Source organism: Hippocampus bargibanti, linkage group LG02 (genome assembly GCF_051943395.1).
Source record: "Hippocampus bargibanti isolate YZ-2025 linkage group LG02, ASM5194339v1, whole genome shotgun sequence".
Classification (NCBI taxonomy): domain Eukaryota; kingdom Metazoa; phylum Chordata; class Actinopteri; order Syngnathiformes; family Syngnathidae; genus Hippocampus; species Hippocampus bargibanti.
Window position 1 is genome coordinate 29937618 of NC_142735.1, and position 26208 is coordinate 29963825.

General features: G+C 44.0%; 1 protein-coding gene across 3 annotated transcripts in view; it reads right to left on the reverse strand.

Annotated features, from left to right (window-relative positions):
* The window catches only part of arap2 (ArfGAP with RhoGAP domain, ankyrin repeat and PH domain 2), a 96636-nt gene that overhangs the window by 41274 nt on the left and 29154 nt on the right, over nucleotides 1-26208 (reverse strand). For all 3 annotated transcript variants that reach the window (XM_088990829.1, XM_088990828.1, XM_088990830.1), the window contains 4 exons: nucleotides 22599-22705; nucleotides 18729-18928; nucleotides 8534-8619; nucleotides 6334-6516 (listed from right to left, as the gene is read on the reverse strand). In XM_088990829.1, the coding sequence (XP_088846955.1) occupies nucleotides 6334-6516; nucleotides 8534-8619; nucleotides 18729-18928; nucleotides 22599-22705 (576 nt within the window). The remainder of the gene's footprint in view (nucleotides 1-6333; nucleotides 6517-8533; nucleotides 8620-18728; nucleotides 18929-22598; nucleotides 22706-26208) is intronic.

Here is a 26208-nt window from a genome sequence, read left to right on the forward strand (position 1 = left end):
CAAAATTTCAAATTGTCCCATGTAAACCATTATAACAGTCATTATTCTTGATTTCTGATTTAATTTTTCCATTTGATCTTCTTCTTTTCCTTTCGGCTTTTCCCTTCAGGGGTCGCCACAGTGAATCAATGTCCTCCATCTATCCCGGTTTTGTGCATCCTCTTCTCTCACACCAGCTACCTTCATGTCCTCTTTGACCACATCCATAAACCTCCTCTTCGGTCTTCCTCTCGGTCTCCTGCCTGGCAGTTCAAGGCTCAGCATCCTTCTCCCGATATAGTCGCTCTCTCTCCTCAGGACATGTCCAAACCATCTCAGTCTGGCCTCTCAGACTTTCTCTCCAAAGCCTCTAATATGAGTTGTCCCTATACTCATTCCTGATCCTATCCAACCTGGTCACTCCCAAAGAAAACCTCAACATCTTCAGCTCTGCCACCTCAAGCTCTGCTTCCTGTCTTTTCTTCAGTGGCACCGTCTCCAGTCAAAACATCATGGCTGGTCTGACCACGGGTTTATACACTTTTACTTTCATCCTAGCTGAAACCCTTCTATCACACATCACACCCGACATTTTTCTCCAGCTGCTCCAGCCTGCCTGGACACGCTTCTTCACCTCTTTTCCACACTCTCCATTGCTCTGGACAGTTGACCACAAGTACTTAAAATCCTCCACCTTCCTTATCTCTTCTCTCTGTAGCATCACTCTTGCACTGAGATCCCTCTCATTAACACACATATATTCTGTCTTGCTGCGACTGATCTTCATTTCTCTCCTTTCCAGGGCAAATCTCCACATCTCCTAGACTTTCATTGTATGGCTCATCAACTTTATTCCTCTGTAGTTAGTGCAACTCTGCACATCTCCTTTGTTCTTAAAAATGGGCACGAGTACACTTCGTCTCCATTCTTCAGGCATCTGTTCACCATCTAAGATCTTGTTGAATAACCCAGTCAGGAACATCGATTGGTAAATCATCAGGCCCGAGTGCCTTTCCCCCCTTCATCCTCTTCAGCGCCCTCCTCACTTCATCCTTGCTAATGTTTGCTACGTCTTGGTCCACAACAGTCACGTCTTCTACTCTTTGTTTCTTCAGATTTTCCTCATTCATCAATTCTTCAAAGTACTCTTTCCATCTTGCCATCACACTGCTGGCACCTGTTATTACATTGCCATCTCTATCCTTAATCACCCGAACCTGCTGCAGGTCCTTACCATCTTTGACTCTCTGTCTCGCCAGCCTGTAAAGATCAGTATCACCTTCCTTGCTGTCCAGCCGAGCATACAAGTCATCATAAACCTCTTGTTTGGCCTTTGCCACCTTTACTTTAACCGTGCGCTGCATCTCCTTGTACTGCTGTCTACTCTCGTCCGTCATCTCAGTGTCCCACTTCTTCTTTGCTCACCTCTTTCTCTGTATAAACTCCTGCACCTCCCCATTCCACCACCAAGTCTCCTTATCTACCTTTCTCCCACTCGATACACCAAGTTCTTTCCGACCCGTGTCTCTGATTATGTTCGCTGTAGTTTGCCAGTCATCTGGAAGGACTTCTTGCCCACCCAGTGCTTGTCTTACCTCCTTCCTAAATGTCATGGAACACTTTTTCTTTTTCAATTTCCACCATCTGTCTCCATCTGTCCTTCAGCATTCCTCATCTGGAGTCCAAACCTGCCCATCACCTCCTCATCATCTTTGTTTCCTGCGCCAACATGTCCATTGAAGTCTCCACCAATTACCACCCTCTCACTTCTCGGGATGTTCTGTATGACTTCATCAAAGTCCAACCAAAATTTCTCCTTCTCCGCCAGCTCACATCCTACTTGTGGGGCATACCCACAAACAACATTGAACATCACGCCTTCAATTTCTAGCTTCAGACTCATCATTCTATCTGATACTCTTTTTACTTCTAAGACATTCCTAACAAACTCCTCTTTTAGGATAACCCCAACTCCATTTCTCATTCTGTCTTCACCATGGTAGAACAACTTAAACCCTGACCCTAAGCTTCTAGCCTTGCTCCCTTTCCACCTGGTCTCCTGGACACACAGTATGTCTACCTTCCTTCTCTGCATCATGTCAACCAGTTCTCGACCTTTACCTGTCATTGTTCCTACATGCAAAGTTCCTACTCTTAGTTCTATACTCTTAGCGTTCCATTTATCTCTTTTCCTCCAGGCACACCTCCCTCCTCTCCTTCTTCGACCAACAGTAGTCCATTTTCCACTGGCACCCTGAAGGTCAACAGTACCAATGGCGGCCGTGTTAACCCGGGCCTCGACCGATCCGGTATGGGATTCAGAGGTTTGATTTGCATATTTGTTTTGGCAATTTTTTTTTACGTAGGAAGCCCTTTCTGACACAACCCTCTGTATTTATCCGGGCTTGGGACCGGCACAATAAGACACTGGCTTGTGCCCCCTTGTGGCATTACTACTTTTACTAATGTATCACTTTAAAGTTGCATATACTCTCAATAAATAGCTTGGCAGAGAGCTGCAGCAGTTGGGCATTGGTCATGAATGGCTACGTCCCCTGCCGGCAGTAAAAGACAATCTTTCCTGTGTTCGAGCCTTTGTTCACAGTGTCCGACCGAATATCTCTGACAGGGATTAAATATTCAAATGGCTTTCCCAAATTCATATAAGCACCCGCTTTTTAGGTGCGTTGTCCAGATTTCTGTTGTAGTAACAAATCAGAGTGCCACAGAGCATTCAAACTTCTAGGAAAATACAAAAAAAATGAGAAAAAATGTATTGAATAACTTGACTCTCCCAATAAAGTCAGCGTAATTTTACATTGTAGTTCCGGTTTCCTCTCGGGGGCCATTGTGAATTTAAGGAAACCATTATAATCTTTCATCGCATCCATCCATCCATATGGCTTAATCCTCATTAGGGTTGCGAGGGATGCTGGAGCCTATCCCAGCCGTATTCAGGCACTCGGCGGGGACACCCTGAATTGGTTGCCAGCTAATCGCAAGGCACACAGAGACAAACAACTAGTCACTCTCACAATTACACCTAGGGACAATTTGGAATGTTCAATCAGCGTGCCGTGTATGTTTTTGGAATGTGGGAGGAAACCGGAGGACCCAGAGGAAAACATGAGGAAAACATGCAAACTCCACCAGGGAGGCTGGACCAAGTCTTGAACAACTTCTACACAGTGGAGTTGACACTTGACGACCTTTCATCCCCTCCACATATTACATCTAGAGCGTGCAACAAATTAATGAATAAGTAGTTTTCAAATCTGAAGTCAAAAATAGTGACTGTTATTGTTGTTTACATATCACAATTTGAAATTTTGGTTCAGACTTGAGCAAGTATCATGAAAGTTTGATTAGCTTTCGCGGGCCGAATAAAATGATGTGGCGGGCCAGATCAGGCCCCCTTGACTTTAACAACCGTGGTTTAGATGAAAGCCGTAAGTCGGTGCGAAAAGAATGGAAAGCACTGTGAATATGGGGGGGAATAAGTTCTCTGCTGTTTTCCACCAGTTGACATTGAACTGGGCTGCGCTTGTTTTTCCAATTTTTCGTCATTGATTTTCCAGGTAGACAAACTTTCCTCACCACAAAGCGTTCGAGAAAAGGGTTCAAGGCGGGAGGAAAGGCAGCCAAGAATCCGCTGTGACCAAGGAACACAACCCCCCCCCTCCATCTCATCTGTCTCTTCCCATCAATCTGCCCCATTGATGTGACATTGTAGACGGTGACCCGCGACAAAGTGGATCCGCCGGCAGACGCTCGGAATTTCAACAAGCGACCTTTTCCCTTTGTTCCAAGCCCCCCTCCGGAGTAAAGAAGCGCCATCGATCGTTGAGGCTGCGTACAAAGCGCTTATTGATAAAACACCTGCGACAAAGACGAAAAATTCGCAAAAGGCCACCTAAACTTAGGACTTATACATTTTGTAAAATAATATCAACTGATGAAACATGAAGGACTGTTTACTCGGGTGGCGGGTGACCACGTCCGCCATATGGTGAACAAGTTTTAGGTTCCGGCCATCCTGCGTGGACTTAGCATGTTCTGCCTGTGCCCCTGCGGATTTTCTCTGGGTGCTTTGTCGTCGTCCCCCATCCCAAAACATGCTCGGTCGATTAATTGACCGTTAATGAGACATGGATTTTTTGCCTATCCCTGCGCATTTAGTTTCAGGAAATGTGTAGTTTTTTTTTTTTTTTTTATCACGTTTTTAGCTTGCTTGTACAGTAAAACCTTGGTTTACAAATGACATGGTTGTCAACCAATTCGATTTTCGACCAAAAATGTAGGTTTTTTTTAGGCCTCGGTTTACAACCGAAAATGGTTTTTTTTAACCTCTCTGAGCCCCCCTGAATGCACCACTGGACTCCCCTCCGCTTGCTTATACATCACTTTCTCATCTCACGTCTCATTGTGACCTCATGTAGGGTTCCATTGTTAGTCGACGTGTTTGTATTGTTCAATATCGATTTAAAAAAAAGCAGATATTACATTGATTATAATGTTTTTTCGGTTTTCGATCAAATCGGTTTTCGAACAGGGTTTGGAGCGGATTATGGTAGAAAACCCAGGTTTTACTGTATTTAAATTTGTTTTGAACGGTTTTTCCACTTCGTGTTTACGTCGCTGTTCTTCAATTATGAGGCTTTGCTGGGATACTTGATGAAAAAGGTTTGCAAAGCGCTGCCGTAGATGAAGGAGGCAGACGAATACAATCAGACCTAAATCCCCCGCATTTATTTTTATTCTAAAGTGACACTCGAAAGAATCACCCGCCGTCCGAGGCGACCCCACCGATGCGCCCAAGTCTTTGGTGGAGTCTTTGTACTAGACATGCGTCCCCAAGGAGGCGGCTTTTGCGGAGCGCTAAATAGATATGATGTGCAACCAAGAAGACTTGTCTCGGAAAATTAGCTTGGCTGGCAACGCTTGCGATGAGATGTAAATTTTACATACATCGGTTGTGACTGATTAACGTTCAGTTTGATCCTTCGGGGCGATGTTCAAGCGCCGTAGATGGGTTGATCTCGTCAAACTCTGTCAAGGGCACTTACCTGACAGTTTGAGCCTTCTTTTGAACAATTTATAATAAACGTTGACATTTGCTGTTCACATCAATATATTGTATCTCTACTTTCGAAATTAATTGGTCCTGGAAGAACTAATAAATTTGGTAAGTCAAGACGTGTTTTTCAGATACAGTCAAAACTGTGTTTTCAACCATAATCCGTTCCAGAACACTTTTCGAAAACCTATTTGTTCGAAAACCGAAACAGCACTCCCCATTCGAATCAATGTTAAACAATACAAACACGGCGACTCACAATGGAACACTACACAAGGATAACATCCAATTTGCGAAGATTTCAGTCAAACACATCTGAAAAAAATTCAACAATACGAATGCATCGGTCACAATGAGACGTGACACGGGGAAGTGATGTACTGTACATATAAGGAAGTGGAGGGAGTCGAGTGGTGCAATCAGGTGCGCTCAGTTTGGTCGAGAACCGATTTTCAGTTGTAAACCGAGACATTCGAAAACCCAGGTTTGACTATAAATGCGCAAATCCGTTCCAAGATTTGTGTTTTCTAAAACACAAGAATGCATCAAAATATATAACAAAAATAAATGTTACAATTAGATTATTGACCACTAAATGAGAGTTGACCACAATGTAAAAAGTACAGGATTAAAAATGCTGTTTATTTAACTTTGAACTGTCGCCTTGTCGTTTTTTTATGGCCCACTTTAGTTCACGTTGTCTTTCAGGAGTGTGTTTTTTTTTTTGCCTTGCATTTTGTCAAGAAATGATCAAGGATGCTTGCTTTTGACAACTTTTAGCGATCGTCTGACTGGTGAACATTTTTTCCGGATGATTCATATTTACGTCAACATTTTGGAACACCTGACGAATGATGAGGTCCCTCTTAGACAATGGGTTGCCAGGACGATGCTTGGGACGAGCCAATGGCGGGGCAGCTAGCATTCGAGAAACTCTGAGCTGTGATTAGCAAGCCAGAGTGTATTTTTTTACCATTTCGGATCCTGAAATTTCTTTCGTAACAAGGCAATATTTTCCTATTGAGACATTTCGTAACTTGAAAATATTGTCTGAACAGATTTTCATAAGTTGGGGTACTACTGTAGCAGAATCAGAAAATTTGGTAAGTCAAGACGCTATATCAAAAGTGTTTTTTCCAAAATAAAAGTGGAGCCTGTTGTAAAAATGTCAACAATTGGCAAATATTTGCTCTCAGCCTCAAGGGTCATTCCCGCATCTTCAAGGTCAAGCGAAGGTTCAACAATCGCCCTTGCAAGAGTTGGGAAAGAAGGTGTACCTTGTTCAGCTGCTCCGAATGGCAAAGGTTATCGATGATGCGGCAGTACTTCCTCTCCCGATACTTTCTGCGGGTGAAGGTGGCACGCTGCTCGTCCGAAGCAGCGGCATGGAGCTCTTCCTCCAGTGGGAGTTGGGCGGCCCAGAAACTGTTGGCCTTTTGGTTCCCCACTTCCAAGAACAGCTGAAAGGATGAGGAAGGTCACAAAGAAGGAGTGATTGGCAAAATTCTTTAGATTTGCTTGCAAATTAGTCGCAGCTTTTAAAATCAGGTAAGGTACCATTGAGGACCAACTCAGAAAACGACACACTCTCTGACAACCATGTTAATTTTCAGTCAGTGTACACGTGTGTTTGTTTTCAATGCAGAAAATGGCTTGCACGTTTAATGAAGACATACGAGCGGTCAAACAATGTTTTTTGTGTCTCCAGAAAAGGAATGATTTTGGATTCCGCTCACCTGGATGAATTTGAAATTGAATTTGAAAAAAGTTTGTGGAACTGTCGCGGCTTGGAATTGAAGCGGATTGACGTGGGACAGGAGATGTGAGCAATGTTCCCTCTAAGCTACGTGCGTGCGTAATCGCTCACTGCTTGCACATAGCGCACAAGAACATCTATGCAGCGCACATTTTGCAATGTAACTCAATGAGTGACGGGAGTCCAGCCAATAATGCCGTACAGTTCACGTACGCTACCAGCCAATCGGAGAAGAACGGCACGAATGTGCCCTGCTCATACGCGCCGTGATACTGACGTGTGGCCAGAGCATACACAATAGTGATGGGAATTCGTTGTTTTGGCTCGGCTCACTAAAAAGATCTAGCTCTTTTGGCTCCCAAATGGCGTCTCAGTTTTTTTTGTTGCTGAAATTAATTAACTACCAAAAATCATGTAAAATTATGTGAAAAACGAATTACTCATGTAAAAAATACACTATATCAAATATTTTTATTTATAAGGCTTGATTTATATGTGCACAGAGAGCATCCACAAAATTTCACTTTCCCGATGGTTACTCTGGTCTGATGTCAGCTGTCTCTAATTTGCTTTTCATATTAATAATGCTAACATACCAACTAGTAAAAATATAACAATTGAATAATAATAACATAATGTGATAACATTTGCCCACCTGTCTACCCTAACCGCCATCCCCTTCCTCCTCCTCACCGCTGCGTGTGTTTGTAATTCTCCCCTCCCTCCTCTACCACGGATATCGAACAATCGCGTGCGGCTTTAACCGAAGACTGGGGTGGGGAATAGAGGACAAAAAAAGTCGGTTCCCATTTCCGGCTCCTTGTTAGGAACCGGCTCTCTTCGTTCACTTCAGATATCCGGCTTGAAGAACTGGCTCGTTCGCGAACGCCACATCACTAGTACATATCTGATGTTGCTCACAGTGGTCCTCGGTGTGATCAGGGAGCTTGTGTGTCTGCTCAGACACATGAAAAATTAGAGGGAACATTGGATGTGAGACAATCTCTTGTTGCCAATGGCTGCTACAGCTTCGTGTTTGCTTTCAAAACTTAGCTTGTAGCAGACGTGCGCTTTACTATGATGTGCTTGATCCACTGGTGAAAAGGATGCTTTGATCCTCTCCTTTTCCATCTAGAACTGCTTCATGCAACCAACAAAGAGGGTGTAAAAAGTGCTTAGGATTGAATGATTTTTTTGTGTCTTTTGTGTTGTGTCATAATTGTTTGTTTTTTTTTTTACTTCAAGATGGCGCCGCGAGAGTGGCTGTCTTTACAGCAGCTCCAGTATTTTGTTTTTCTACTTCTTCCTTTCCTACCCTCTTCCTTTCGTAACTTTGCATCCGTGAAATGTAAATTTCTCCACTGTAATAATAATCATACATTTTATTTTAAGCGCCTTTCAAAGCTCTCAAGGACACTTGCCAGTCACAGAAAAGCATAGATACTATAATAAATAAAATACAATTACAAATAGAATACAATAAAATACAATTATAAATAGAAACAAGAGAAAGAGCTACATAGAAAATGCAATTTTAAATAGGTGGGTTTTGAGATGGCGTTTGTAGGTGGGAAGCGACTGTGAGACTAATAAAGGTGAATCTAATGTAATCTAATCTTATCTTCCCATTTGATAAGCGAAGGTCTTGGTGTAACGCGGCTAGTATGTAACAATATCCTTGGACCGTTGCACGTTGTCTCAATCTTGCGGTGACGGAGTACCTCCACCAGCTCGTTGCTCCAGATGCCGCTGTCCAGCTTCAAGCTGCGCACTTTGGAGATGCTCGGACCGAGCGAGCGGTGCTGCCCTGGCGGGAGCGGTGAAAAAAAGAGACACATTTAGTTCTCTCAGCATTTCTTAATTGGGAATGAAGGAGCAGAGTGAGGCGCCATTCATTGCTAATGAATCATGAGTAATTCATTGTGTTTGCTCGTCTCGCTGGCCCGTTTATGTGGGTGAGGCTGGCGGGGTCGCCGGCGGCTCAAGTCACAGCAAGCCTCCTGAATGATACATGAGACGGACGGTAAAGGTGGTGCGCGCGCGCGAACGCTCGGCCAAACAGGCGGCGGCATCTTGCCGCGGACGGAGAAATTTGTCTCAAGTCGAGCGAGCTGCCTGGTGTGACACAAATTGGGGGGCCTTCAAAAAATTACGACTTGCAAAACAGATGCCAAAGACACCGGCCGTGATAATTACAACGCTAGGAACCAAGCTCTGCTGCAAAGGACCAAGGGTGACACACACACACACACACACACACGCACACACACAACACCCGCCTCACCCGCAGAGCCATCAGGATCGCTGCCGATCCCACCCACTCCTCCCACAGCCTCTTCAGCCTGCTGCCATCGGGGAGGAGACTGCAGAGTCTCCGAGCCAAGACCAGCAGGCTCAAGGACAGTTTCTGCCACCAGGCAGTCAGGAGACTAAACTCCCTCCCAGCCCTGCCTCCCCTGCCCTTTCCCACTGCCACACTCACTGAACTATCAGTACACCCTACCCGCTGTACTATCATACTGAACTCTCTTTTTTTCTTTTTTTCTGCAAGACCTCACTTCAACCTTTCACACTTTCACATTACTTCACTTCACATTCACAAATTACATATATTGTCTGTTGTCAATTGTCTGTCTTTTTTGGCCACATTATAAGTGCCTTGCATGTTGGGTCCGAGAGGACGGTAATTTCATCTGTACTATATGTCAAGTATATTAGCATATTTGACAATAAAGACGACTTTGGCTTTGACACACACACACGCACACACACATACACACACATACATACACAAACACACACGTACACACATAGACAGGTATGTACTGTATGTATCTATGTATGTGAGTGTGAGTGTGTATGTATGTATGTATGTATGCATGCATGCATGCAGGCATGTATGTATGTATGTATGTATGTATGTATGTATGTATGTATGTATGTATGTATGTATGTATGTCGGTGAGGAATGGCCTGAAAGCAATAACAAATTATCGTTTACCATCCCCCCAGTGTACAACAATGGTATGGCTGATGAGTTAAATACATTCTTTAGCCGATTTGAAAAGGACACCCCCATTTCCCTGGTCTGTCCACCATTACCAGAAACTACCGTATCTCCGCCCGCTGCCCTACAGATCCACGAACTGGACGTTAGACGGCTCTTCAAGCAGCAGAAGATCAAGAAAGCTGCGGGACCTGACAGAGTGTCCCCCTCCTGCCTGAAAGTCTGCGCTGACCAGCTGGCTCCGGTCTTCACACGAATCTTCAACAGATCCCTGGCGCAATGTGAAGTCCCATCCTGCTTCAAACAGTCTACTATGGTCCCAGTTCAAAAGAAACCAGCACCCTCGGGATTGAACGACTATAGACCAGTTGCTCTGACGTCTGTGGTCATGAAGTCCTTTGAACGCCTCGTGCTGAACCACCTAAAGAACATCATCGGACCTCTGCTAGATCCTCTTCAGTTTACCCACCGGGAAAACAGGTCTGTGGAGGATGCAGTCAACATCGGACTGCACCACATCCTCGACCACCTTGACAACACAGGAACCTACGCAAGGATCCTGTTTGTGGACTACAGCTCTGCGTTCAATACCATCATCCCAGAACTCCTCATCCCCAAACTTCTCCAGCTTGGTGTGTCCCGCACGATCTGCCAGTGGACCCTCAGCTTCCTGACAGGACGGACACAACAGGTCAGACTGGGAAATATATCATCCTCAACACGAATCACGAGCACTGGGGCCCCGCAAGGATGCGACCTCTCTCCTTTGCTCTTCTCTCTCTACGCGAACGACTGCACCTAAACGCACCCAGATGTCAAATTCATAAAGTTCGCAGACGACACCACGGTCATCGGTCTCATCAAAGACGGCGACGAGTCTGCGTACCGACAACAAGTGGAGCACCTAGAGCTCTGGTGCAGCCGTCACAACCTGGAGCTGAATACGCTCAAGACAGTAGAGATGATCGTGGACTTCAGGAAACATCCATCACCACAGCTACCCCTCACACTATCCAGCTGCCTCGTGTCAACCGTTGAGACCTTCAAGTTCCTGGGAATCACAGTCTCCCAGGATATGAAGTGGGAGGTCAACATCAACTCTATCCTGAAAAAGGCCCAACAGAGAATGTACTTCCTGAGGCTGCTAAAGAAGCATGGCCTGCCACAGGAGGTGCTGCAACATTTCTATATGGCTGTCTTCGAATCCATCCTGTGTTCTTCCATCACCGTTTGGTTCGGGGCCACCACAAAAATGGACAAAATCCGACTTCAACGGACAGTTAGGACGGCGGAAAAAATCATTGGCACCGCCCTACCCACTCTCGAGGACTTGCTCACTGCAAGAATCCAAACTAGGGCGCGGAAAATCCTACTGGACCCTCCGCACCCTGCCCACCACCTTTTCCAGCTACTCCCCTCAGGCAGGTGCTACCGATTGTGCGCACCAAATCCAGCAGACATTTAAACAGCAGACATTTAAACAGCAGACATTTAAACAGCTTCTTCTGTTCTACCGGAAACAAATTTCTTGTGTGTTCGACATACTTGGCAATAAAGATGATTCTGATTCTGATTCTGATGTATGTAGGTGGAATATGAACCTATTCAACTATGTATGCCCACATGTTGCTGTACATGCATCGCAATTTGTGATGCGTTCTTGAGATACAGTCCGACTATCCAGACGATGGCATTAACGGCTGTTGCCGAGGTAACGACGAACGTCGAACCTGTGTCGGTGTGCGATACTCGCATGTAAAACAGCCAAATGTCTTCATCTTCCCCCTGGTGAGCCACAACAGAGAAACGGCCATCGAGTGGTTTCTCCAGAAAATAAGAAGGAAAAAAAAGCGACAAGCTGCCACACATTTCACCCCCAATTAAAAACTTTGCCGGCGACGACAATGACACCATGCGAGGCTGTTCTACCTCCTGGGGAATTGTTCTGCACTCTCTATGCCGAGTGGATGATACTTTTATTGGAATAAAATAGCAGAGAAGGCGATATTATATATTATCAATGACACAGTCATTGGTAACACATATGTATCAGACAGACAGACAAATATTTTTTGTTTTAATAATAGAATGACCATCTTGCTACGAGGTTCATTTCAGGAAAAGTGTTTCTTTTCTTCCCTTTACTCTTACTATCATTACTTTGCTGCTGTGTTACTGTGTTACTACTGTAGAGTGAACGCTGGCGCGAATGGTGACTGTAAAGTGTCCTTGAGAGTTTTTAAAGGCGCTTAGAAATTAAATGTACGTATTATTATTATTATTATAATCACAGGTGTCAAAGTAAAGGTGGGGGGGCAAATCCTGCCAGCCACATCATTTTATTCGGCCCGCGAAAGCAAATCAAGCATCTCAAGTTTCATCATGCTTCTTAAGAATGGTAATTTGTGCATTCTGTATGTAATATGTGGAGGAGATGAAATAGTCTAATGGCTTCCCCAAATTCATAACGGTCCCCAAGAGGAAATCGCAACTACAATGTGGCCCCTGGCAAAAAAAATACTTTGACATCCTTGCCCTACATGATAGAAGAAGAAATAGGTGAAGAAAATGGCGTCTTTCAGGTAGTTTTTGTGTGTAACAGGTTGGAAATTTTCCTTTTCTCGTGTTTTGCTCAAAGCGTATTTTAAAGAAAAACCACCAAATAAACGAGACACATTAAAAAAAATGGCAGTCTAAATCATGATTTTATTTTTTCACGCCGTTGGACAAGAAAACCAAAAGTTATGCCGCTGCGCAAAATGGACCATCGCCAATTCCACCAAGCCCCCTTTTTCAGCAAGAGAAAGCGACAACGTGAAATGTCTCCACAGTAGATGATTCAAATTAATTCCATCTCGCAGCCAGAAGACCACGAAAAAAAACAGCCTGGGATCGTTTCTACCATTAGCTTTTTCTCATTACTTGTTCCCTCTTTTTCTTGTTCAGCGTTTCTCTTTATTGTCCGTGACATCAGAGCGCTAATTAGAAGCGCGGCGAGTCATCGGTATTCCAGATGGACCGCCGCCTCATTTAAAAAGGGTTTGTGTGTGGGGTGGGGGGGCGCCACACGCGAGGAGAGCTTCCTCTCTCCCGCCAAGCGTGTCGGATAAATGTAATATTAAACAATCCAGCAAATGGAATCATTTAAGGCGGTTTAAGGAGGGATGTAGGCTATCTGATAGCAAGAAAATTATGCAGGCTTTGGCGGGGGCTGAGGTGAAAATCACGTTCAAAGTCATGCCTCTCTTGGTGATTGTGGAGACAAGTAGGGGGGGGGGGGCACTGCTTCCATCCCGACAAGACATTCACTGAGGTATATGGCATAGGGGACTAAAGAATGTCTGATTGGAATGGACATGAATTGGGTTTGTTCAACAACAAAAAAATACATCGTATGAAGACCTCGACAAAACGATCCCATCGCAATATTGATCAAAAAAATAATAATACAGTCAAACGCTGACAAACCCAGTTTTTGACCAAACATTTTTTTTTTAATTTCCTTGGTTCCTTGAAACCAAGACTGGGTTCTCGACAAAACTGAGCACACGTGAATGCACCACGCAACTACCAGTTCCGCTTTAAATATATGTCACTTCCTTGTGTTACGTCTCATTATGACCGACGTATTATCATTGTGTAGCGTTTTTCAACCAGTGTGCCGCGACACAGTGCTGTGTCAGGTGATATTGTTAGGTGTGCCGCGGGAAATTATCCGATTTGTGTGCCTGTGCAGTCTAGAGCCTGGCAGAGTAATCATGTAGTACTCTTCCATACCAGCAGGTGGCAACAGCGGGTAGTTGTGCGTCATTAATTCGCTTTGAGACAAGAGAATTAGTGACGCATGGATAGCGCGGCAAATGCAGATTGTGGCTAGCGGGACGACGGTGAAAGTGATGGAGAGGTTTTTGAAGAGGAAAAATGCTGACTCAGAAGTGGACCCTGGACAAAATGCGGACCCAAATGAAGGCCCTAGTATGGATAGAGGTCAAAAAAAGCAAAGACAGTAACGTCAAGCAAAGTTTCTGATGCGAGGCAATAAAACGAAAGCTATGTTTCATTTGGATTTACTTTTACCGGAGATCCAGCGGCACCGACTACATTGTGCTTGGTCTGTGATGAAAAGCTCTCCAAAGTGCTATGGTCCCAAGTAAGCTTAAACACCATCTCCAAACGAAACACCCCTCAGTCCAAAATAAAAATGTGGAATACTTTGTTCGCCTGCATGAACAAATGGGGAAACAGGCAATTTTCCTGGCAGATATTTTTCATCATCTCAATGAACTGAACACACGAATGCAAGGTCGAAATGAAAATCTGCTTACAAGTTCAGATAAAATAAATGGTTTTCGTTCAAAGGTGCACCTCTGGCAGCAACATGTGGAAAGGGGCAATCTCGAAATGTTCCCACTCACCAATAAATGGCAAGATGTCAATACTACTGCACTGTGTGAGTTAATAGTGAAACATCTGAAAACTCTTGCGGAGAAGATGACATTTTATTTCTCTTCAGGCTCCACGGAGCACCTTGGCAGGGTTAGGGACCCATTCAGCTCAGCATCAGCTGTTGGAATAAACATGTCTTTACAGGAGCAGGAGGAACTAACTGAACAGAGACAAGATTGTGGCCTCAAGCTAGCCTTTGCTGATCTACCTTTGGACAGTTTTTGGTTGGCAGCTGCCAAGGAGTTCGCCGTGCTGGCTAAAAAATCTATTTTGACATTGCTCCCATTTTCCACAACATATCTGTGTGAGGTGAGCTTTTCAAGCCTGACTGCAGTAAAAACAAAAGACAGAGAAAGACTGAGAGCTGTGGAGGAAGAGCTTCGTGTGTCTTTCATCAGGATATCAGCTCTCTGTTCGTCCAAACAGGCCCATGTTTCACACTGAGTAAATATAAATATGAAAGATTATAAAATACTTTTTTCTTTGTGTTTAGTTAAATCCTATGTTATAATATAACATCATTCTTCAACGTTTAAAAAAACTTATATTACCAATACAACATATTGTTATACTATATATACTATACTATACTATATATATATATGTTGTATATGTATATATGTTTATGTTATGTGTGTATGTGTGTATGTTTTTTATTTAATTGTTATTATAGATGTAGATATTGTTATATCTTATGACCTGTCATATTGTGTTGCACATTATGTGTTTTGTGTATGCTGTGGCTGGTATATTGTTAATTATTAATAATATAATAGAAAAATGTGAAAAAAGCATACATTAACAGTTAATACTTTTTTCCCCACATTTTCAGCTGGGGGTTAATTTCAACGGAAGAAATGTGCCTTGGCTTGAAAAAGGTTGAAAAACACTGGTGTAGCGGACCACGTGTTTGTATTGTTCTTCTTCTTTTCCTTTCAGCTTTTCCCTTCAGGGGTCGCCACAGCGAATCAGTGTCCTCCATCTAACCCGGTTTTGTGCATCCTCTTCTCTTACACAAGCAACCTTCATGTACTCTTTGACAACATCCATAAACCTCCTCATTGGTCTTCCTTTCGGTCTCCTGCCTGGCGTTTCTAGGCTCAGCATCCTTCTCCTGATATAGTCACTCTCACTCCTCTGAACATGTCCAAACCATTTCAGTCTGGCCGCTCCGACTTTCTCTCTAAAGCCTCTAATATGAGTTGTCCCTCTAATGTACTCATTCCTGAGCCTATCCAACCTGGTCACTCCCAAAGAAAACCTCAACATCTTCAGCTCTGCTACCTCCAGCTCTGCTTCCTGTCTTTTCTTCAGTGGTACTGTCTGCAGTCCAAACATCATGGCTGGTCTCACCACCGTTTTATACACCTTTCCTTAATTTCATCCCAGCTGAAACCCTTCTATCACACATCACACCTGACATTTTTCTGCAGCCGTTCCAGCCTGCTTGGACACACTTCTTAACCTCTTTTCCACACTCACCACTGCTCTGGACAGTTGACTCCAAGTACTTAAAATCGTCCACCTTCTTTATCCCATATCCTTGTAGCATCACTCTTGCACTTGGATCCCTCTCATTCACACACATATATTACGTCTTGCTGCGACTGATCTTCATTCCTCTCCTTTCCATGGCATACCTCCACCTCTCGAGTTTCTCACCACCTGTTCCCTGATCTTGCTACAGATCACAATGTCATCTACAAACATCATGGCCCAAGGAGATTCTTGTGCAACATCGTCTGTCAGCCTGTCCATCACCATAGCGATTAAGAAGGGGCTCAGAGCTGACCCCTGGTGGAATCCCACCTCCACGTTGAATTCCTCTGTCATATCGACAGCACACCTCACAACTATCTGACAGTCTTGTACCGCTCTGACATACTTTTCTATCACTCCAGACTTCCTCATGCAATACCACAGCTCGTCTCTGAGCACCCTGTCATACGCTTTCTCCAGATCTACAAAGACAGTGCAATTCCTTCTGACCTTCTCTGTACTTCTCTATCAGCATTTTTAACGCAAACGCTGCATCTGTTTCATTTTATGGCTCATCAACTTTATTCCTCTGTCATTACTACAACTCTGAACATCTCCCTTGTTATTAAAAATGGGCACCAGTACACTTCGTCTCCATTCTTCAGGCATCTGCTCACCATCTAAGATCTTCTTGAACAACCCAGTTAGGGACATCACTGCCACCCATCCTAGACACTTCCATACCTCGATTGGTAAACCATCAGGCCCGAGTGCCTTTTGCCCCTTCATCCTCTTCAGCGCCCTCCTCACTTCATCCTTACTAATGTTTTCTACGTCTTGGTCCACGACAGTCACATCTTGTCCTCTTTGTTCCATCAATTCTTCAAAGTACTCTTTCCATCTTGCCATCACTGTCATGATCTGGTTGGCGACCAACGGGTGGCGCTGTCGGCCCCGCCTGCACCTGCACAGTTTTAATCAGTGACACTTAAAAGGACTCCCGGCACGACCATCCGGTGTCAGGTCATGGTTTGTTGCATGCTTTGTCTGCAATTGCATGCATTGTATGCTGTGCATGTGTTTGTTTAACATTGGCGGACTTTTACACTTGGTTTTCTTTTGATACTTTTTTCTGTTCAGATGATTTTGATGTTTTACTTTTTGTTCCTGCTGACCTTTATTTTAATACAATTTGTCAAACAACCTCCTGCTCCCTCCTGCCTGCTTTTTGGGATCCACAACCGCCATAACCTCCCTGCAAACCGTGACAATCACACTACTGGCACCTGTTACTACATTGCTATCTCTATCCTTAATCACCCTAACCTGCTGCATGTCCCTCTCATCTTTGCCTGGAGGTCGCCATGCAAAATGTCTGGAGGTCGCCATTTTGTGCCTCTTTTTCGTTGAGACACCTCCCCTCACTGTTGCCTCATAATAGCACGGAATACATTCTTTAATCGATTGCAAACATGTATGCTTTCCTCTTCAGAACTATTTGAATCATATTCATAACTGGATGTGTAACAAGAAAGCATATTCTCCGAATCTGAAGCCATTGTTTTGATTCAGAAGCAATGCAAGACGTCTTGGCGTGACGTCACGAACAAGGGCCGACTTTCTGAAAAAAGCCCAATTCGCAGCTCAATTTTTTGCAGATTTTGGACACTTTAAGTCATTTTTATTGATGTTTTGCATTTGACTAAAAATATCATACTGCGTGTTTTGGGTATTATAGATGCTATAAAACGTTTTTCTGCTGTCAGTTAAAAAACTAAAAAGTGACGTTGGTTGTCCTTTAAGTGAAAAACTGAACGGGGAAGTATAAAACACAGACGCTCTAACAGTCGTAAAATAAATTCGCAAAATCTATTCCGACAATATACAGTATCAACATACATATCCTTGGGTCTTCAGTAAGCAATTCCTGCATAAAATTACTTTTTGTCATGCATCGCGTCCTCCTGACCGTCAAGTGGGAAGAGGGATTTCCTCCCTACCCATATACTCTACACAGCCAATCGTAAGCGACTTTGGCGCCTCCGCTTCAGTGCATCATCAGGGAATAGGTACATATTTCCTCCCTAAACACATGCTCTACGTACACAGCGAGATCGCCCGGCAAAGGGTGCGCAATACAAAATCTAACTTACAGCATCTCTTCCCGAACATTTTTCGACATACCTGCAAAAATATTCATTTGTACCGTTGTACGTAACTTGAATGTTTGTAAGTCAGGGAGCGTCTGTATAAAGAAATCTTGGTTTTTGAAAGTCTCGGTTCTTGTGAACGTCTCAATTTGGTTTTCGACCAAAAAATTGTTTTTTTTAATGCCTCGGTTTACAACCGAAACTGGGTCCTCGAACAAACTGAGCGCAACTGAATGCACCACTCGATCCCGGCGCCCCCGCCGCATACTTATATGTTGCTTCCTTGTGTCGCGTCAAATTGTGACCCACACATTATCCTCGTGTAGTGTTCCATTGTCAGCAGGCGAGTTTGTCTTGTTCAATATTGATTAAAAAAGCAGACATTGATTACATTAATTATGAAGGGAATGGTTTGAGTTTTTGAGCAACATTTTGGAACGGATTATGGTTGAAAACCCAGGTGTGACTATAATTGCCACTGGATGGCTTCTCTGAATCGTACACTGTGGCATCAATCAAGCAAATCAAGTGAGTGCTCAGGTTCAGCGAATAACAAGTCAAGTTGTACGATTTTGCACTGCATACAAACTGGATTGGAGCAACAATGCATTTGCGTGTTCGAAATTTGACGTGGTCATATTCGAATCAACGTAACAAAAATGAGTTTGATGCCCCTGGCGTGAGACTTCTAAAGTCATTTACAAGTAATAGGCATGCTCCCCCTAATGGTATTTGATCCAAAAAACGAATAATTCACAGACTAAAATTTAAAACAAAAACATGTCCAACATAAAATGTGATTCAACATAGTGGAATCAATCAAATCTCACTTACTCTCACACTTTTTACAGATGACCACGCCCAGGTTGAGTGACGCCCACTCCGGCCGGGCGGTGTGACAGTCGGCACAGCTCCGGTTGGCTTCATTAAACCAGATCTTCTCGGCCACCTCATAGTCGCACAGTGTCTCGGCGATGGATTCCCGAACCGCTTCGATCCACTCCGACTTCTCCTGCTCTGACTCGGCCACAAAGCTGCACATACAAGGAAGACGACTTTATCGACAGAGACAAGTTTTCAAAACCTTATTTCTTTTTTGCATTTTCCCGGCAGTTTGGATGCTCTGTGGCACTCTGCTACCACTCACGCACCAGTTTTGGTACTACAACAGACATCTGGACATCGCACCTAAAAAAATGACTGTAAATCAAGGGTGTCCGTCATTTTTTGGTGGAGGGCACATTGTAATTAGAGTTTCCTGTTGAGGGCCATTATAAATTTGGGGAAGCCGTTAAAATGTTTCATCCCCTCCATATATTACCGTAGTTTCCTGTGTATAATAATAATCAACAATAATCACTTTACAGTCACAGGATCAGTTTTTCTGCGGGTGAGCAGCGGTAGCCACACGCGCCAGCATTCACTCAACCCAGAATAACTCATATAGAACGCTAGCTAATAGCTAGCCAGCCAGATAGATAGCTAATAGCGAGCTAGATAGCTAATATATAGCTAGCTAGACAGATCGCAAATAGATAGCGAGCTTGGAAATAATTGTTTGGAAGACAAACATTATGCCTTAAACAAACTTTTTGGGAACCAATTAAGTTCATAAGCTCAGGTATCACTGTACATAAAAGGTGCAGCCAAAAGTCTTGATTTTCCTCAAAAGATGACCCTGTACACCTCATACGCAGGTGCGCCTTATATGTGAAGTAATATTAAGCCACAACAGGTCTTGCAACTACTGTCAGCAGCCACTGACACGATTTCCCGCAGTAGAAGAAGTAGTGCATAACCCCAGCCTCTAGTGTAGCACCTTATAATGGTGTAGCGTGCTTTGTATTTTGAAAACTTTGATTTATATATTATTTTTGGAAAACTTTTGATTCATTGGAGGTGCCCCTTATATATGGAAAAAATATTGAAAATACACCATTCATTGGGGGTGTGCCTTATACTCCGGAAAATACGGAACCTACAGAGCGTACAACAAATTAATTAATAACTAGTTTTCAAATTTGAAGTCAAAAATAGTGACTGTTATTGTGGTTTACATATCACAATTTGAAATTTTGGTTCAGACTTTAGCAAGCATCATTAAAGTATGATTTGCTTTCGCGGGCCAAACAAAATGATGTGGCAGGCCAGATTTGGCCCCTGTGCCTTGACTTTGATACGAGAACTGGAAACGATGTAAAAGCAAAAGGAGTGCTTGAGGAAAAAAATACCCATATGTACCGAGGTCCCCCAAAACGAAATCTCATAATGCTAAGTAAAGCTAGCCATTGCATCATGAGACCAAAACACGTCCACAATAAATGAATTTCAAGGAAAACTCAACTCAATCAAGAGTGAATTTGAAAACCAAAAAGGGACCCAGATACAAAATAATTGTGATGTTTCCAATTTGTCCCTCAGACAAAGTCGATTGTGTCACTGTAAGGCTCCACTTGGGGAATCATTCAAGGTCAATCGTTCTTTTCCTCAAATCCGAGCAGCAACTTTTCCCTGCGCCGACGTGAAGCATCTTTGCCCACCCGTAATGCATCCAAATTGTCATTCCCCCTACTAATAAAAGTCAATGGTCGCAGCAAAACAAGGGAAAAGCCAAAGTCCCAAAGTGACTGGATGAGTTTCTAGCTAATCCCCACCTAGAGCAGGTAGCGCAAAACTCTCGGAGTGACCAATCGATTCCATTCACACACACACACACACACACACACACACACACACACACACACACACACACACACACACACACACGCACACACACACACACACTGACGGACAATCCGAACCTCTCAGCATTCACCTCATCAAAAACAATCTGGGAGCTCAATTTAATTCCACTTTCTTTTTTTCGTACAAAATGGCAATTACGAAAAAGGTTATTAACAAACGACGAGACCATTACGGACGCCTAACAAAACAGATCGATTGGAGGAACGGGTCTCACACATATCAAGTCAATCTACAAACGGTGAGAAAAAAAAGAATGCGTATGTGTGTGTATCAGAGAGGTGTGTGGGGGGGGGGGGCGTCCTTTGGCGTTATCCAAACAAACAAGCCATTCTTTTTGATGGTTGTATTCTCAATGGGCCATTACAGCGCAAACAAGCTGCGTGCTTATTGATTGTCAGGCCCCGAGGGAACGTGGAGTCACCTCAAAGGTTCGAAGGAGAGCAGCCCAACTCGGAGTTGAGAGTGGCAGGGGGGGTTCATTAAGAATAAACACCATATAAAAACTATTTGCGAGCGCCTCCACTAAAGACACAAATCAGGTCTGTTGATTTATTTTTATTGAAGCAGCTGCTAGTTTATAATTGAGCCAAATGAAATTTCCTCTAATTGAAACGCGTTGCATGTTTGGGTATAAAACATTTTTTGGGGTGGAGGGGGTGGGGGGTATCTCAATAAATGTTGATGAAGACAAACTTCAGTCTAACTGAACCACCCTCCAATTTCAATGTTGCACATTCATTGATCAATGCGCGATATAACACTACTTTGGTGTTTATCTGCCACTGTTGTCAAGATGTCATACAATTACGTGGTTCCAGCTCAAAAACCCACGGCAGTTGCTCTTTATCGCACAAATAAGCTTGCATGTTTGCTTAGAGGACAACCGACACCATTTTTTGTTTCCTAACTGACATCAGAAAAACGTTTTATAGCATCTAAAATGCCCAAAACACGCAGACTGATCTTTTTAGTTAAATGCAAAACACCAATAAAAATGACTTAAAGTGTCCCAAAACTGCCACAAAATGCACTCAGAAATGGCGAGATTCAGAAAGTCCCGCCCCCTTGTTCGCAACGTCACGCCAGGATACTCCTCCACAAAATGCCTTGCCCCAGAATCAAAACAATGGCTTCAGATAGTTCAGATTCGGAGAATATGCTTTCTTGTTACTCATACATTTATGAATATAATTCAAATAGTTCTGACGAGGAAAGCAGAGAAGTCCTTCCGTATCAATTCCAGCCGTCTGGACTCCAATGTAGAAAAAGCACAAGATGGTGCACAAGCTCCGTTAGAAATGGGCTGATTTGTCTGCTGGGAATTACACCTCCTTCATGATGTTACCGCAATTGGTAGTCTTGGTGCGACACACAACGATTCACCACCAAGATTCCACCATATTCGGTGGAATCTTTGTAAATTGCGCTCAGTAGAAGTCATTTGAAGTGATCTCACAAATTATGGACGCAACTTGTTCGGAGGTGTCAGTTGTCCTTTAACTTCATGGTAAGTTCAGAGCATTGTCATCAAATGGTGAGTATAGTTTTGTTTTTTTGAATGTTGCTGTGCCGATGACCATTTTGTGTTTGGGAGCCTTTTACTGAGCGAGTTGCTTGTTCTGTAGCCACAAAGGGACACAAGACAGTGTCTTCTTGTGCCGGTCCCAAGCCCGGATAGATACAAAGGGTTGTATGAGGAAGGGCATCCGACGTAAAAGCTTGGCCAAAACAAACATGCGAATCTAACCTCAGAAGATGGAGGACACTGATTCACTTGAAGGAAAAATCCAAAAGGAAAAGCAGACTTTCATTGATCAAAGCAGTGATGCGTTCACTTGCCACTAGAGGTGCCCATACACACCTGATGTTGCATGACACCAACCCAAAAACGTCATCTTTTTTCCTGATCGTAACCATCATAAATATTTGCGTTGGACGGAGGAAGCCGTGTAGACTTACCAGAAGGTCTTAAAAGGTGTGTTAATTTCAAAGACCCTGCGGTCGGCGTCCCGGACATTGGCGTCGGTCAGGTCCACTTCACAGATGGCCAAGCCTGCGTCGTAGTCCTAGAGGAGAAGAAAGACAGAAATCAAAATGGACGCTGTGGGGAAATGGACTCTTTTCTCCAGAGTCAAACACCAAGCTCCAAGTGCAATTGAGTTGGGACCAGTCCCCTGGCGACAGGTCCCAAGTTTGTCCTTTTTTTTTTTTTTTTGTAAAACCTCTTCTTTCTCATGAGTACTTTGAAACGGTCATTTATCCCTTTGTCACATCCCATCTGGATGACTTTTGGAGTCAGCCAATCCTCCATCAAGAGTCTCCAGTTGGTCCAAAATACCACCACTCGCTTGATAGCTGCTACTGAAAATGAGGGAATGCCGCCCATCTTTAAAACTCGTCATTTGCATTCTTTAGCTTTTGACTCAGCATGTCTCCTTTCTTGATCTTCGTTTTACTCTCTTTGTATATTTGGCTGTCTTGGTGGCTCATTTTTTGTTGTGGTTTTCGAGATCAGTGGACCCCAACTCCCGAGCCGCAGGCCGATACTGGTCCATGGATCGGTACACAATAATTACTTATTTATTTTTGTTTTGTTATTGTGCTATTATTTATTTTTATTTTTTTGTTACATGAGTCTAGCTGTATTTTATTTTGAAATATCATTTATTTTGAAATGGCCGGCTTCTCCTCTCTGTTAACATCTCCTCATTTAGTGGCAAAATTTAACCCAGCTAGCAAAAATTCCATGTGAGTACACAGTGGATTTACGTCTGTTATTACCCCCCTCCCTGTCCGCGGTAAAATTATCAAGTGTTGACTGCAGTAAGAAAAAGGTTGGGGACCAACGTTCGAGATGATATTTGCGCGCTAAAACTGGGTTGAGTCCTAATTACAATGAAATGGTCAAATTGTTGGCCTATTTTCTGACAGTAAGTAAGTCAATCGACACAGCTCACAGGAAACCATTTCCTGTTTTTGAAAAAAAATTGAAATATTTCTCATATATGGGAAAATATTTGTTCACGGCAGGTCTCGTGGAAATCTGTGTGCTGTGCCGATGTTGTTTCCACCCATCACTATTTCTCGTTCCTGCAAAGCAGACGCCACATTTCACTTGTGCTTGTGCAAAAAGGCTGCAAAACACCTTGATACAAAAGCACGGGGCCTTGCGTGCTCCATTAGTTTTCGGTAGTCAGCATCTCCAGCCCCAATTTTCAGGCTAAATTTAGACACCCTCCCCAATAAGGCACTATCACATGCTTGCCTCTCCCCCCCCCCCCCCCCCCCCCCCCCCCCCCCACACACACACACACACACAAACACGCACACACATTTCCCTGGAATGTAATCCGGGGACTCCCAAACACTGAAAGAGAAAAAGAAAGAGAGCACATTTTTTTTTGTCCTCCGAGAAATTTGACAAGTATTTCACAGGTAATATCACACACACGGCAATTGGCTTGAACCAAGTTGCTCAAATGTGTCTGTGTGTGTTTCTACGTGCGTGCGTGTGTGTGTGTGTGTGCGTGTGTTGTGTGTGTGTGTGTGTGTGTGTGTGTGTGTGTGTGTGTGTGTGTGTGTGTGCGTGTGCGTGTGTGTGTGTGTGTGTGTGTGTGTGTGTGCGTGTGCGTGTGTGTGTGTGTGTGTGTGTGTGTGTGTGTGTGTGTGTGTGTGCGTGTGTGTGCGTGTGTGTGTGTGTGCGTGCGTGTGCGCGTTGGAAGCTAACGTACTTAAAACCCAGTAAAAAGGCCGAGGGTGCATCTGAGGACTCCAGACACATGCGCCTACCACAAGAGTGTCAAAGTCAAGGCCCGGGGGCCCAAATCTGGCCCACGACATTATTTTATTCGGCCTGTGAAAGCACATTGAGTCAAGAGCCATGATGCTAGCGAAAATCCAAAAACCAAAATTTTGAATTGTAGTCTGAAAACAACAATATCAGACAATCATTTTTTTACTTCACATTTGAATACTAGTTATCCATTCATTTTTTGTGCGATGTAATATGTAGAGGAGATTAAACATTCTAATGGCTTCCCCAAATTCATAACGGCCTTCGAGAGGAAACCGGAACTACAGTGTGGCCCGCGGCAAAAAAATGAGTTTGACATACTTTGCCTGGCAGTTGAGGTCATTGTCTCCAGCCTGGAGGTCTAAGACAAGGGAGAAACCCACCCCCGCGAGCAAAATAATTTAAAAAAATAAATACCGGTAAATAGAGGGCAGTGCAGACAAACATCCCCGAAAGCCTCGTGAGCTCATAAAGTCAAACGATGAAGGAAGCCAAGGAAGAAGACGAAGCCAAAAAAAGCCTTGGCAATCCTCCCATCAAAGCGGGCTAGAACCACGATTGGTTAGTGGAGTTGTGTGACCAAAACAAGAAGCGATGAGAAGGTTTCTTCAGCCGACATCTGTATTTCTTTTATCTGTACTTCTTTGAAGGTGTCGGACGTTTCGCTTCTAATCCAAGAGGCTTCGTCAGCGAACTATTTTTTGCTGGTAGTTTTGGCTCTACATATATCCCTACTGTCCAGACGTGGCGGTGCCAGACTCTGCTAAGATTGGTCCCTACTCTCAAGTTGGGGGAGCAGAGGACTACTCCCTGCAGCTACACTGATTACTTCTATTGTCCTGACTGATTACTTCTATTGTCCTGCCTGAGTATGGGGTCTACGACTGGCCTGATTGCCCCATCTGCTCTGGTATCACCTCATCAGCATAACTAAGCCTATGTTGCCTAAGAAGTCGGTTGTAGGAACGATCCAAATTGAACCTCACCCCACCATGGCGATTTAGTGAAGGGTTCTGGTGTTTTATGAAAATCGCTTCTTTTACACCCCTTTCAAACCATCTATTTTCTTTCGCTAAGATTTTAACCTCATTGTCGTCAAATGAATGGTTGCTAGCGATTAGGTGTGTATGGACCACTGCTGTACGACTGAGAGCTTACACAGACTAAACAAGAAGCCAAAACGGGATTCGGAGGGCGATGCCACGGGCCTTTTGAGCAAGTGTGGTGCCTAGAGGTCCAATTCAAAAGTATTGAGCACTGTAAAATGCAGTTGGAATGTTTTTTTTCCAAGGTCCAGCTAGGAACTCAGAACTGAGCAAAGAACCCCGCCTCCCTCCTGACCCTTTCGGACTGCCTTCTGCTCGAGCTGAAAGGCAGTTCGATCACCTGTGAGAAAGGCGGAAGAAGAGCCCGCAGAACCCCCTCCCCCCTTTCCAATAACTCCTCCATCATGTTTGATGAAATGCTCCACTCCATGGGGGCAACGCTCGACTTCCCCCTCCTGATTTGTGTGTGTGTGTGTGTGTGTGTGTGTGTGTGTGTGTGTGTGTGTGTGTGTGTGTGTGTGTGTGCGTGTCTGTGTGTGTGTGCGTGTGCGCGCGTGTGTGTGTGTTGCTCCTCACACACACAAACTTGAGGCGTGTAAACACTCCCCCCCGCCCCACCCGCCACTACATTGATCTCCAGCTGGAACAACACAATTAATTAGGAATTTTCTCCTGCCCCCTCCCGCGTTGATTGGAAATGTGCTGACGCGGAGGGGAGACCCGAAAGAGA